The 13,743-nt window shown below is 38.0% G+C and overlaps 1 protein-coding gene across 1 annotated transcript; it reads left to right on the top strand.

Annotated features, from left to right (window-relative positions):
- Positions 1 to 393: 393 nt before the first annotated feature.
- Positions 394 to 12,693, top strand: ddx19b (DEAD-box helicase 19b). The gene is made up of 12 exons (XM_056468158.1): positions 394 to 629; positions 1,071 to 1,125; positions 1,216 to 1,275; positions 3,260 to 3,395; positions 4,074 to 4,166; positions 5,978 to 6,080; positions 6,180 to 6,294; positions 6,491 to 6,668; positions 8,376 to 8,613; positions 8,985 to 9,147; positions 10,663 to 10,854; positions 10,933 to 12,693. The coding sequence occupies exons 1-12, from the start codon at positions 573 to 575 to the stop codon at positions 10,992 to 10,994; spliced, it is 1,452 nt and encodes a 483-aa protein (XP_056324133.1). The 5' UTR covers positions 394 to 572; the 3' UTR covers positions 10,995 to 12,693.
- Positions 12,694 to 13,743: the final 1,050 nt, after the last annotated feature.

Genomic DNA, 13,743 nt, shown 5'->3' with positions numbered 1-13,743 from the left:
CCAAACACATGCGCTATAGGTGAATTGAGTAAGCTAAATTGGACGTAGTGTATGAGTGTGAACGAGTTTATGGATGTTTCCCAGTGATGAGTTGCAGCTGTAAGGGCATCCGCTGCGTTAAACAGATGCTGGATATGTTGTCGGTTCATTCCGCTGTGGCAGCCCCTGATTATTAAATGGACTAAGCCGAAGGAAAATGAATGAATGTTAAGCGCAAAGATTTGTTTCAAAACTATTTCTAAATTCACTTCTAATTTCCAGCAAATTAATAAATGAACAAGAATAACGAAATGGGCACGCACCTGATGCATTGTTAAGAGCATGTGATGCACGTTAAATCTACCGCGGAACGTTCAGGAGGAACCAAGTTCTACTGAGCTTGTTTCTGCACGGAGGTGTGAGAATCGCATCCCTTAAGAAGCGAGGGTCGTTGCACGCCATTGTATGAATTTCTTGCTTTCAATTCTGTTTCGTTTCATTTTATTAGGAGTTTAAGTGCAGCTTGATTCAGGAATCCACTGTTACACAGACAACAGTTTTTTAAACAGGTGTTTTATTTTAAAAGTAAGGACATGGCAACAGATTCGTGGGCCCAGGCTGTCGATGAACAAGAAGCCGCAGCAGAATCGGTAAGTTTAGCGAAAATACAGTGCGTTACCAAACTACTGAATAGTAAAACATTCACAAAATATAACTCAATCTTTTAAAAGATCTTCTAGAATTTAGATTTAAATAGTTGAACTTTAAGTTACGTCGCAGTAATGCTAACATAGCTTGATCTCTTAAGCTCTTTATCAGTTTTGGAAACTTTAAATAAGCATAAATCAAGTATAGTCAGTAGTGTTGCTGTACTAATATTGTGCTTGCTTTTCTGTATTATGTATTTCATACGTTGAACCATTAAAATCTTTAAGATGACTCCGAATGTTACTTTATTTAGGAGGCTTGTTGTAGTCTACTCTAAAGACTTAATGTATATGTAAACTTTAACTAATTAGACTAATTTAACTTTAATCTAATGATAAATGTGGTTATTGGTCATTTATTTTGGTTTTCTCTTTAATTTACAGATAAGCACCTTGCAAATAAGTGAAAAAGAGGATAAGCCGACAGCTGAAGCAAATGGTGAGATTTGGTTTCTTTAGTAGAATAAAATGTGGAGTTTTTCTTCAGATTAGGGATTCTAATGATAATGTTTTTCATTTGACATTTAAGGAGCGAAGACAGAAGCAAAGACAGAAGCGAACGCTGATAAAACGGAGGAGGATGATAAAGGTGAGGATTTGGTATAGTGTCGTCACAGTAGTTACAATTGAGGTAAAGTTGGTTCCATATTCAGACTTCTCCTTTATAAAATAATTCAGTAAAGTATTCTTTGCAAATTCTAAGTAGGCAAATCATATTAGCTGGCAATGAATATCGAAATACGACATTGTACACAGTAGGGCTGCATGATATATGAAAAATCTAACGTTGCGACTTTTATTCTGCGATTTTTATATAGTTTGATTATGAATACAATTTCACTAGATGTGTTGAATAATTATTTGGAAAAAAATTTGTAATTTTAAATCGATTGGGAATATTCTGTAGGGGAGTGCATATGTATAAAATATAAGAAACAATCTACACACACAGAAACATTTTATTTAAAAAAGATACAAATTATATAAACGGTGTTTGATTGTTTTTCTAGGAGTCGAACTGTATTCATTTATGCAGTAATTGAATAATCAAATAAAAATTATAACTGCATAGTCTTTGTTTTATGAACAATTCATTAGAATTTATCGTTAGTACTTTGTCGAAGTTAAAACAGTACAATTTCTTAGGCCTAAATGCTCTTAAAACACTCACACAGTCTTCCAAAAAAACCTTTGCAAAATGATAAAATAAATCCAGACTCAACATTGCGTATGCTCGCGATGTGACTATTGCGAATGTTCACATTGCGATATCAATGCTGAAATGATATATTGTGCAGCCCTAGAACATGCTAAAGTTGTTTTGAAGTCATACTTTTGTGCGATTTCAGACCGAAAACAGCTGATATCACTCAAATTATGCATTCAAATGAGATGATAATTGAGATGGTAGTTGTTTTTATTTATTTATGCTTAAAAATGAATAATGTTCTGATTGAAGCAGCCATTTTTACATGGTTCCTCACAGAAACTGTTGTCACAATCACCCGCAGACATCGCCGTGTTTATCAAACTTGTTTTAAAACGCTGAGTTGGTCACATATAATGAATCTCATTTATATTAAGCTGTATTAGCCTTTTAAAGGTCTGCTGTACTGTTTAATTGAACGTGAAAATCCAAATGTGCGAAATGTATAAAACCAGATTTGCGTTAGTTTAGTTTGTATACAGTAGTCCACGTTGGAATAATAATAATAATAAATAAAGCTGCAAGCAGCGACGAAAGTTCATCAGATAAACTAATGGAACTTGGATTCGATGTGATCAAATTTGTAGGAGGAGTCTGTTACGGTGTAAAACATGTCACTTCCTGTTTCCAGTAGATGGCGCTATAACTGCAACGAGATATCGACATGTAAATGTGTTTAGGTCAGGACTCTTATCAAACGTGTGAATTGAGGCAGATCGGACAATGCATGCCTGAGTTATAACAACTTCCTGTTTCGTGGCGAATCGTCAAAGTTTGAGAGGCCGCCACGGACACGCCCTTCAACGAAAACTGACAAATGCCAATTTTGGTGTTGATCCAATAAAACCCCTAGGAGAAGTTCTTTAAAATACAACGCCTGGAAATGGCTTTTTTTTTTCCAGTGGAGGAAGTTTAAAAATACCCGACTTCCTGTTGGGTTTGAGATTTCACTCCTAGAGACGTTTTTTTTGTTTTTTTGTAGGTTTTGGCATGTTTGTGTGTGTGCCAATTTTTGTGCGCGAATCGTAGCTCGAGGGCCAGTCTGTGTAATGTGCATAGGTGGCGCTATCAAGTTACTTTGCCACACCAGCTTCCGAAACCTATAACAAACGTAAATTTTCACCACGTCTGGGGCGTGTGCGAAGTTTTGTGAGTTTTCGGGCATGTTTAGACCCTCAAAATCATGATTCATTCTACGGAAAAAGCGGAAGAATAATAAGAAGAAATGGAGCAATTCCAATAGGGCCTGCGATATAGGTGCTCGGTCCCTAATAAAACAAGACAAGACTGGTTGTTCAATAGTTTTGACAACTTTGATCTTCTTCAAAAAATGACTGCTTTGTTTTATATCTGAACTGAATTGCAGATGACAAGGCAGCACAGTCACTGCTGAATAAACTGATCCGCAGTAATCTAGTCAACACCACCAATCAAGTCGAAGTCCTCCAGAGGGATCCGAGCTCACCGCTATACTCGGTCAAGTCATTTGAAGAGCTGCGACTGTGAGTTTGGCTGTTTTTACACTTTCCTGATTGTGTTTCAGTTTTATGTCAGGATGATAATATAATATTTGCTAATTAAGAAAGACTTAAGAACTGTTAGTAGTGCAGTTATGTTGTTTAATACATGTACAGGGTGTCCGTATTAAAAGTTGATCAATCAATTTATAGAAATGTAAGGCCTTTAAAAAGCATTAAATGCTATTATACATGGTATTAAATAGTGTACGAGTTGATTATACAATGTATAGTTGTATAAAGTTTGCCTGAATTTAGTCTGCGAATATTGGAGTGCTGTGAAGTCTATGAAATCAATAAGATCCTGCTAGTTTTGACATCATTACATGCTGCTTTGTTTACTGCAGTAACCAAGGCAATACTGTTATTCCTGCTGTTCTATAGACGCCCTCTGCTGGATTAGCATTTTTATTCAGTGTATGAATAATGCTTCTTACAATCAGAATTTAGTGAATATACTGGAAGTTAAAATGCCTCCAATGTTACCGGTTGAAACCTAAAGTGGCAATGAGGTCTTGAAATGTATAGAAAGTGTGTTAAAGTCTTAAAAGGTATTGAATTTCACTCTCTGACTCCTGTATATACACTGGTGTAAATTATGTAGACTACGTGAAAAAGTCTACTTATTTACATATATATTTTATTTGGGTTTATTTATACCAGGAAACCTCAGCTGTTGCAAGGAGTATATGCCATGGGTTTCAACAGACCCTCCAAAATCCAGGAGACTGCATTACCCATGATGCTCGCAGAACCGTAAGTGTTTTTTTTTTTTTCCTCCCAATTAAATCTAACCTTTAAAAGTGTTTTAGATTCTTATGTATTATGTATTTTATCTATTATTTATTGGTCTTGATATATTTTTATTGTTATAATTTTTGTAGTATTATAAAGTGATAGCCAAGAAATAGCCAGAGAAGCTGATATGGCAATAAATTCAAAACTCTCCTAATTAAATCTATCTTAAAAGCTAGACATTGGAATTGAATAGAGCAAAATGATAAAAAAAAAGGCATGTAAATAATAATAATAATAATAATAATAATAATATAAATAATTTAGCCTTAACATATTTGCATTTCATGATTTGTTTACTGTTTTTACACTAAATAATAAACGTAAATAACACTACTTTTTTTGTTTGAAACCATTTTTTTTTTAAATAAAATTGCATCCTTTTGTTTTTCTGTTGTTTTCTTGCTTCTGCTATATTGTAAAAGAGGCCATTACCTCAATATACTTAAGTTTTATGAACAAAATAAAATGAACAATTATATTTATTTTCTGTTTTGAAGCTATGATATGAAATACACTCCTTTAAAAACATAATTTTTTTTTTTTAGACACAAGGTGTATCTGCACAAAGCATCGGATCAGTATCATTAGCCGCATTTCCACTATCGGGCCGGTGCGAGCCAGGGCTTTAATCGGGCCAGTCCGGGCCAATAGCCCGGGAGGTTGAGACTTTTCCACTGTCGGGCTAGTTGCTCGCAGCGCGTCACGCAAACACCGCCCCCAGAACGTCCCCCGAATCAAACGTCACACAACCCGTCACACAACCCGCCCACTTCAGCGGGAACAAAAAACTCAAATTATAACCACAAACACAACCTGGCATCACTACGAGAGCTGGAAGATGGAGAACACCGAAGCGATTGCTTTTTTACTGTTTGTGGTCTGTTGGTGCAAGGCCAGACAGCGATCCCTGGATAAGGACATTCGAGTTCGGCGGCATTTACTTCGAACACAGATTTTTTTCTTCTTCTTAGTGAGTTGATCAAGCGCGATAGCAAAACAAATGTAAGGGAAGAAAGCATCTTGTCTCCTCTTTATCTGACAGGAAAACTCCGCCTTTGTACGTAACCTCGCCCCGAAGCCCCAGTTGGCCCTCCTTGGCCCAAGGTATTCGGCGGGCCGAAAAAGGCAGGACGCTGGCCCCAAGGAAGCCCCGCTTTGGCCCGATTACGCCCCGGAAGTGATAGTGGAAACGCGACTGGCCTTGGCTCGCCCGCTTTAGGCGCGATAGTGGAAACGCGGCTATTGATACCATCCTGAATTTTACTCGTTATTGCATCGAAAAAAGAAAATATGTGGTATTGAACATCACTTGGGTTGACAGTGGTTAGCACTGTCGCCTCACAGCAAAAAAGTCGGTGGTTCGAGTCCCGGCTGAACCAGTTGGCATTTCTGTGTGGAGTTGATTTGCTCCGGTTTCCCCCTCAGTCCAAACACGTGTGCTATAGGTGAATTGAATTAACTAAATTGGCTGTAGTGAATGTGTATGGGTGCAGTACTGGGTTGCAGCTGGAAAGGTAAAACAAATGCTGGATAAGTTGACTGTTCATTCCGCTTTGGCAACCCCTGATGAATAAAGGGACTAAGCCGAAGGAGAATGAATGAATGAATGAACATCACTTGACCCCAAATACAAATGTTGAATTGAAATCTGAAACGATGCATTATAAAAACACAATTTCTCAATAACCTAAAATTGGCCAATGTGTAGGAAGTATTTTAGTGTTGTGCTTAATGAGAGCAGAGTTTGACCACAACCCAATCTTCTCCAGTCCACAGAATCTGATCGCTCAGTCTCAGTCAGGAACGGGTAAAACTGCTGCTTTCGTGCTGGCCATGTTAAGTCACGTGGACCCTGAGAACAAATGGCCTCAGGTATGAAACGCATCAGAATCAGTGAATCGAATGCATCGAAATGATCCAGCTGTTGTGTTGTTAATGTGACACTGGCTCTCTCTCTCTCTCTCTGCCCAGTGTCTGTGTGTGTCCCCCACATATGAGCTGGCCCTACAGACTGGCAAGGTCATTGAGCAGATGGGGAAACATTACCCTGAAGTCCAGCTAGTGTACGCCATCAGAGGAAACAAATGTAAGTCGGATGAAACAGACATCCAGTTTCTAAGTCAAAAATACCAAGAAAGGTTATTTAAACTAAATTATATAAACTAAAAATGACAACTTTTAATGAAACAATCTGAAATTTACATCAAATTTATAATTAGTTTTGAAATTAAAACTAAGAAAAAAAGGGAAACTACATAAGCTTGGTGTTTTATTGGATCCAGTGGAGCGGGGTACAAAACTCCAGGAACAGATCGTGATCGGCACTCCTGGTACTGTTCTGGATTGGTGCCAAAAGCTGAAATTCATTGACCCCAAGAAGATCAAGGTTTTTGTGTTGGACGAGGCTGATGTCATGATCGCCACACAGGGTCATCAAGACCAGAGCATTCGCATCCAGAGGTATGAGCCTTTCTTCATTGTCTGCTACATGCAACCCCAAATCAGAAAAGGTTGGGACAGTATGAAAAACGCAAATAAAAAAAGTAGTGATTTCCTAATTTACTTTGACTTTTCATTGCAGACAATATGAACACAAAATATTTCATGTTTTGTCTGGTAATCTTCATTTCATTTGTAAATGTACATCTTTTCGTGTCATTCAGACCTGCAACACATTCCAAAACAAGCTGGGATAGGAGCAGGTTAGGGCTAGTAATCAGGTAAACTGGTTCAATAATGGTGTGATTTGCAACAGGTGGTTGTAATTATGATTTAATACAAAAGCAGCATCCAAGAAAGGCAAGGGCTCAAGCCTAAGTTGAACAACCGTGATCTCTGATTCCTCAGACGGCACTGCATCAAAAATCCTCATTCATCTATAAGCAATATAACCACATGGGCTCAGGACTACTTTGGCAAAATTACCACAATACATAGTTACATCCACAAATGACAGTGAAAAATGTACTAAAATGTCAAAAGGAAGCCCTATGTTAACAGTGTCCAGACGTGCCATCGATTTTACTGGGCTCTGAGGCATCTGGGATGGACCATCGCACAGTGGAAACGTGTACTGTGGTCAAATGAATCAGTATTTTTGGGGAGAAATGGATGTTGTGTGCTCCGGACCGGAGAAGAAAAGGATAATTCAGACTGTTACCAGCAACAAGTCCATAAGCCAGGGTCTGTCATGGTATGGGGTTATGTCAGTGCCCTTGGCAAAGATAACTTGCACTTCTGTGATTGCACCATTTACGTTAAAAAGGTACATAGAGATTTTAGTGCACAATGTGCTGCCGCCTTTTCCAGATACGCTGATGCATATTTCAACAAGACAATAAAAAACCACATTCTGCACATTACAAAGTCCTGGCTGCGAAGAAAGATACAGGTACTTGACTGGCCTGCCTGCAGCCCCGACCTGTCTCCAATAGAGAATGTGTGGCGACAACAAAGACCCCGTACTGTTGATCATCTTAAGACTTGTTTGCAGGAAGAATGGGACAAAATACCACCTGAAACACTTAATTTTATTTTAAACGCTTATTTTAAGTGTTGTGAAAAGGAATGGCAACATTACAAATTGGTAAATGCTTTACTGCTCCAACTTTTTTTTTTAAATGTGTTGCAAGAACCAAAATTGGACTGTTTAAAAAAAACTAACAAACAATAAATCATGAGGAACACATTAAATAATGTTTGTTGTATTGTCTGCAATAAAATACAAGTCAAAGTTATTTTAGAAATCACTTCTAGCATAATTTTTATTATTATTTTTTTGCGTCTTCCATACTGTCCCAACTTTTTCGGATTTAGGGTTGTATATAAAATTATGCCCACACTGACATTGTATGCGCACAATAACAATTTGCAGAAGCCAAAAATAATAAAGAAATCTGAGAAATCTAATCCTGTCTGAATGCGCTGTCAGTGATGTTTTTCTTGTGTGTTTTGGTCAACGTGAACTACTGTACACTCAGGTTTCTGCTTTCTGTGCAATAACAATGGATGTAGATGTTTGCTATTCTGCAAATAAAAAACAATGAATTCAGCAAGAGCCGAATTAGGCTGTAGTTATATATTGTCGCTCTGTGTTCAATTTTTTTAAATGTCTTTTGGAATGCAGAATTAAGAGTATTTTTAACCTGTTTTTTTTTTAAAATAAAGGATGCTTCCTAAAACTTGCCAGATGCTGCTATTCTCTGCCACATTTGAAGAAACTGTGTGGAATTTCGCAAAAAGGATTGTTCCTGACCCAAACATTATTAAACTCAAGCGTGAAGAAGAGACTCTAGACACCATAAAGCAGTATTACGTCATCTGCAACAGCAAGGAGGAGAAATTCCAGGCTTTGTGCAACATCTACGGAGCCATTACTATCGCACAGGCCATGATCTTCTGCCACGTAAGTGCAATTTTTAATGTAAAGGGAACGCGGTGTATCATCTTGTATGTCTTTAATATAAATCTAAATTACGTCTCTTTATGAAATATGTCGAAAGAAACTTGCCAGATTAGTTACTAAAAAAATTCACATAGTTTTATAATTATTTTGAATTATGGGGGTTAATTTCAGTGACTTAATCTGGGTAAAAGTGAGTTTTTCCTTAAAACAACCTAAATAAAATGCCAATGGGGTAGGCAAAATAATCTTGTCAAAATGAAAGACGAGATTATTTAGCTTTTGGTTTCATTTGTACTTTAACAAGCTCAACAAAAAGCAGCTCAAGTAATGCTTATAACTGGTTCATAACTATATGATTTTGTCCATCCCAGACCAGGAAAACTGCCGGGTGGTTGGCAGGAGAGCTGTCCAGAGAAGGGCACCAGGTGGCGCTGCTGAGCGGAGAGATGCAGGTGGAGCAGAGAGCAGCGGTCATTGAACGCTTCCGGGACGGCAAAGAGAAAGTCCTGGTTACCACTAACGTCTGTGCCAGAGGTGCATACTGTTTTATTATACACTGCCTACAGCATATAGAATCCTTTTTAGATTTTACATAAATATACACTCACCGGCCACTTTATTAGGTACACCTGTCCAACTGCTCGTTAACTTAAATTTCTAATCAGCCGATCACGTCAGCAACTCAATGCGTGTAGACATGATCAAGACGATCTGCTGCAGTTCAAAGCGAGCATCAGAATGGGGAAGAAAGGGGATTTAAGTGACTTTGAACGTGGCATGATTGTTGGTGCCAGACGGGCTGGTCTGAGTATTTCAGAAACTGCTGATCTACTGGGATTTTCACGCACAACCATCTCTAGGGTTTACAGAGGATGGTCTGAAAAAGTGAAAATATCCAGTGAGCGGCGGTTCTGTGGGCGCAAATGCCAGACGTCAGAGGAGGATGGCCAGACTGGTTCCAGCTGATAGAAAGGCAACAGTAACTCAAATAAGCACTCGTTACAACTGAGGACTGCAGAAGAGCATCTCTGAACACACAACACGTCCAACCTTGAGGCAGATGGGATACAGCAGCAGAAGACCACAGCGGGTGCCGCTCCTGTCAGCTAAGAACAGGAAATTAGACAAAATAAGACAATAGAAGATTGGAGAAACGTTGCCTGGTCTGATGAGTCTCCATTTCTGCTGTCACATTCGGATGGTAGGGTCAGAATTTGTCATCGACAACATGAAAGCATGGATCCATCCTGCCTTGTATTAACGGTTTAGACTGGTGGTGTAATGTTGTGGGGGATATTTTCTTGGCACACTTTGGGCCCATTAGTACCAATTGAGCATCGTGTCAACACCACAGCCTACCTGAGTATTGTTGCTGACCATGTCCATCCCTTTATGACCACGGTGCACCCATCTTCTGATGACAACTTCCATCAGGATCACACATCACGTCACAAAGCATGAATCATCTCAGACTGGTTTGTGTCACACGGGTGAGAAGTCAACATCTGAAGTGGACCAAAAAAGTTTGAGAATGAAATTTGTTGAAAAGCTATTGAACATCACCCATTCTCGTCATAGGACTATTTTGAAAAGCTGATCTTGATCCACTTTAAATTGACTACTGTGTACAGTACTGTGCAAAAGTCTTAAATTACCAAGTGCTCCTTCAGATCCAACTTGCTTGGTAATTAAAGATAGGTGTTTGATCGAGGTTGCATCTAAACTTCGCAGGAAGGTAGATCCCCAAGAACCGGTTTGAACACCCCTGCATTAATTCGATATGTGTTATAACTTATAAATATGAAAGAAACATCCTGTAAACAACTCCTAAACACCTTAATCGTATCATTGCCTCATTTAGATTAAGGTAAATAATTAGATTTCCATGTAAATATAGCTATTATCATAGTACTTTATGCTGTTGTTCAGCCGTGATGTTGCAGGAATGGAATAGAAACTCTTTGCATCGCTGTGGAGGATATTTAGGACAACTCATTTTAGCATGGAAAAGGCAGTAAAGGTGCATTTCAAATGTTTGCTTTCGACCAGGTATCGACGTGGAGCAAGTCTCGGTGGTTATAAACTTCGATCTGCCAGTGGACAAGGATGGTAACCCTGACAATGAGACGTATCTGCACAGAATCGGGCGTACCGGGCGATTCGGCAAAAGAGGGCTGGCGATCAACATGGTGGACAGCAAGTTTAGCATGAACATCCTCAACCGCATCCAGGAGCACTTCAGTACGTTAAATCCTCATAACATCGGTATACGTTTTCTATTGAATGTTGGCTTAATTGAATCGTCTCTCTTTTTCGCAGATAAAAAAATTGAGAAACTGGACACGGATGATTTGGATGAAATCGAGAAGATCGCCAACTGAGCGTCCGCCTGCGACGTATACAATAGGACTGTGCTCACGCTACGTTTTAATTCAGAGGCTGGAAGCAGAGCTGTGCCAGAGAGGATGTTTACATGTCAGTTTTATCTCAGATGGTGTTTTTATAGGGCTTTTATTTTGTTTCTTTTAATCGCGTTTCACTCTTTGTACTTAATAAATGCTGAATGTGTAGTCTTAACGTCACGTCTGCGAGAATCCTGCAGGAGCCGGCTGAGACACTGACAAGGATATGCCTTTTCAAGATTAACCATTTCATCATGCACCTTTTTAAAGCGCCTGCCTTCATAAAATAAAAATCATGGACTCTTATATTGAGTTTTATCACGGAACTCCAAACCGAGGACGTTTTGTGGATCATTGTCTTTCATTCAAGTGTGTTCGTCGATATTGTTCATCGATTAATAGTTGCATACAAGTGCATTTTGATTATTGTGACACTTCTTAACACGATCAATCAAAACGCAGGGTTTTTAACTGTATTAAATGAGATTTGTCCATTGTTACACATTTTAATACCTCATTACAACCAAAAGTGAAAGTAAGCTCGCTCTTATTGGCTTTGAATTCAAGAGAAACCATCGCCAAAGTCCTGTTATTAATCTAAAACCATGCGAAAGCCAAAGATTTGTGCCTCCGATGGATTCGTTAGTACTTGACTTCTAAAAACAGGTCTCTGTTGGTTTGTTTGTATTAATATTATCGTCCATATTTAACAAGTACAAAGAGTGAAATGATTATGTATTGAACAGATGTAGTGTAATGAAGGTGGATGATTTTCTCCAGCAGGTTTGCAGTAACAGACTGCATTGAATCGCAAACAATCAGGTTTAAGTACGCAAATGAAACCGTATTTGTCCGCAGAAAAGGCTGTGCTACATTCCCATTTTCAGCCGCCTTAAAAACAGGCAGGGTAGCCATCTCGTATGATTACTTTAGATTAATTTAGCCACTCTAAACTCAACAGGCACTGCACTCAGCTCCATTATATATGCATTATAGACATATTTTATTCATTGGTGTGTATGTATGTGTGTGTTGTCGCAAGTATTTCAGTCGCATCTTTTGAAGGGAAGACTTTCGAGATTGATCAATATATCTCCTGATGCCTTGTCGGTTTATTTAAAGCTGTCAATCATACTTGTTACAATTATATTAAAGAGAAAGGTTTATTTTTTTGGTTGTACGTAAAATCTAAACTAAAATACTATCTAGATGAAGCTAATTGATCTGGTGCTGCATCAGATAATAAATGGACTTGTGGATATTATCAAACACATTCCTGCATTATTACACCTCCATTTTGTTTTTAACGAGCGTAACTAAAATACCCATGATGCTTGAGGACAATTCATTGCTGTTTTCACTTCACGTAATGTCATGTTCACCTCAAAATGGTGTTTTTTGTCTAGATAATGTTTCGTTTTCAGTGAAAATGCACTTCGAGCTGACAAATCAGCCTTCTGAAATGGATGCTAATTTCCTGGATTTTCACCTCAGTTGAATGTTGACGACACACACAAAGTATGTATCTTGTTAAAAGTGGTTTGTGTTAAGACAGACTCGGATGTTACAGGATGAGGGAATGCTTGCGTATGGGTCTTGGAGCAGCTCTCAGGTTTGCTGCATTTGTGCGGATGTCGGAGTCTGAATGATGAGTGGTAGAATAAACCTATGAATCCAAGCGTGTTCGACTAGCTTCTTGTCATTTCTGTTTGTCACGTACAGTGCTCAGCATAATTGAGTGCAGCCCATTTTGAAAAGGAGTATTTTTGTCTATTTCTCAGTGAATATAGGTAATGTATTTTGGTGCATTTAAACAAAACGGATTTATTAAAATAATATTTTAGACCCCAAACATATTTAGAAAGATAACACAATTAAATTCAAGCAAAATATTGGGAAAAAAATGACAACCTACAAAATTTTGACAAAAAAAAAAAATAAAAAAAATTGTGCTCCTGATTTTTTATCTTTTTTTAAAATTTGTATTTAATATTTTTCTATAACAAATAAATTTGGCTGTGCTAGTTTTTGGACCGTTCACGCAAGTTATTTTGTTAGAAAAGCTCCAGATTTGGCTTCAGTGCTGACTAATCTAATGTATATGCACAAATATAATATTGTAAAGCTTCCTATTTAAAATATATATTTAAAATATTGTCACTGGACAAAAACATTTTTTTTTATTCGCACCAAACTAAAGAAATAAAGACTTTCCAGATTAAAAATTATTTGGCAAATACTTGAAAAATAATGAAATCTTTGCAGGTGAGTTAAAATATGTAGATATACAGGGTGGGCCATTTATATGGATACACGTTAATAAAACGGGAATGGTTGGTGATATTAACGGCCTGTTTGTTAAAGTCATGTAAAAACCAAGCACACCATTGTTTTTCTTGTGAATTTCCCAATAAGTTTGACGTGTCACATGACCCTCTTCCTATTGAAAAACCATAAGTTGGATCCAAGATGGCGACTTCAAAATGGCCACCATGGTCACCACCCATCTTGAAAAGTTTGCATCCATAAAAATGGCCCACCCTGTACAATCCCTGGCCACTTTATTAGGAATACCTTACAATTACCTCAGAACTAATATTCCTCAGAGATTTTGCTCCATATTGACAGGATAGTATCACACAGTTGCTGCAGATTTGTCGGCTGCACATCCATGATGCAAATCTCCCATTCCACCACATCCCAAAAGTGCTCTATTGGATTGAGTTCT

Source organism: Danio aesculapii, chromosome 11 (genome assembly GCF_903798145.1).
Source record: "Danio aesculapii chromosome 11, fDanAes4.1, whole genome shotgun sequence".
NCBI lineage: Eukaryota > Metazoa > Chordata > Actinopteri > Cypriniformes > Danionidae > Danio > Danio aesculapii.
Note: the sequence above shows the minus strand (reverse complement) of the source record. Positions and strands in the feature narration are given on the sequence as shown.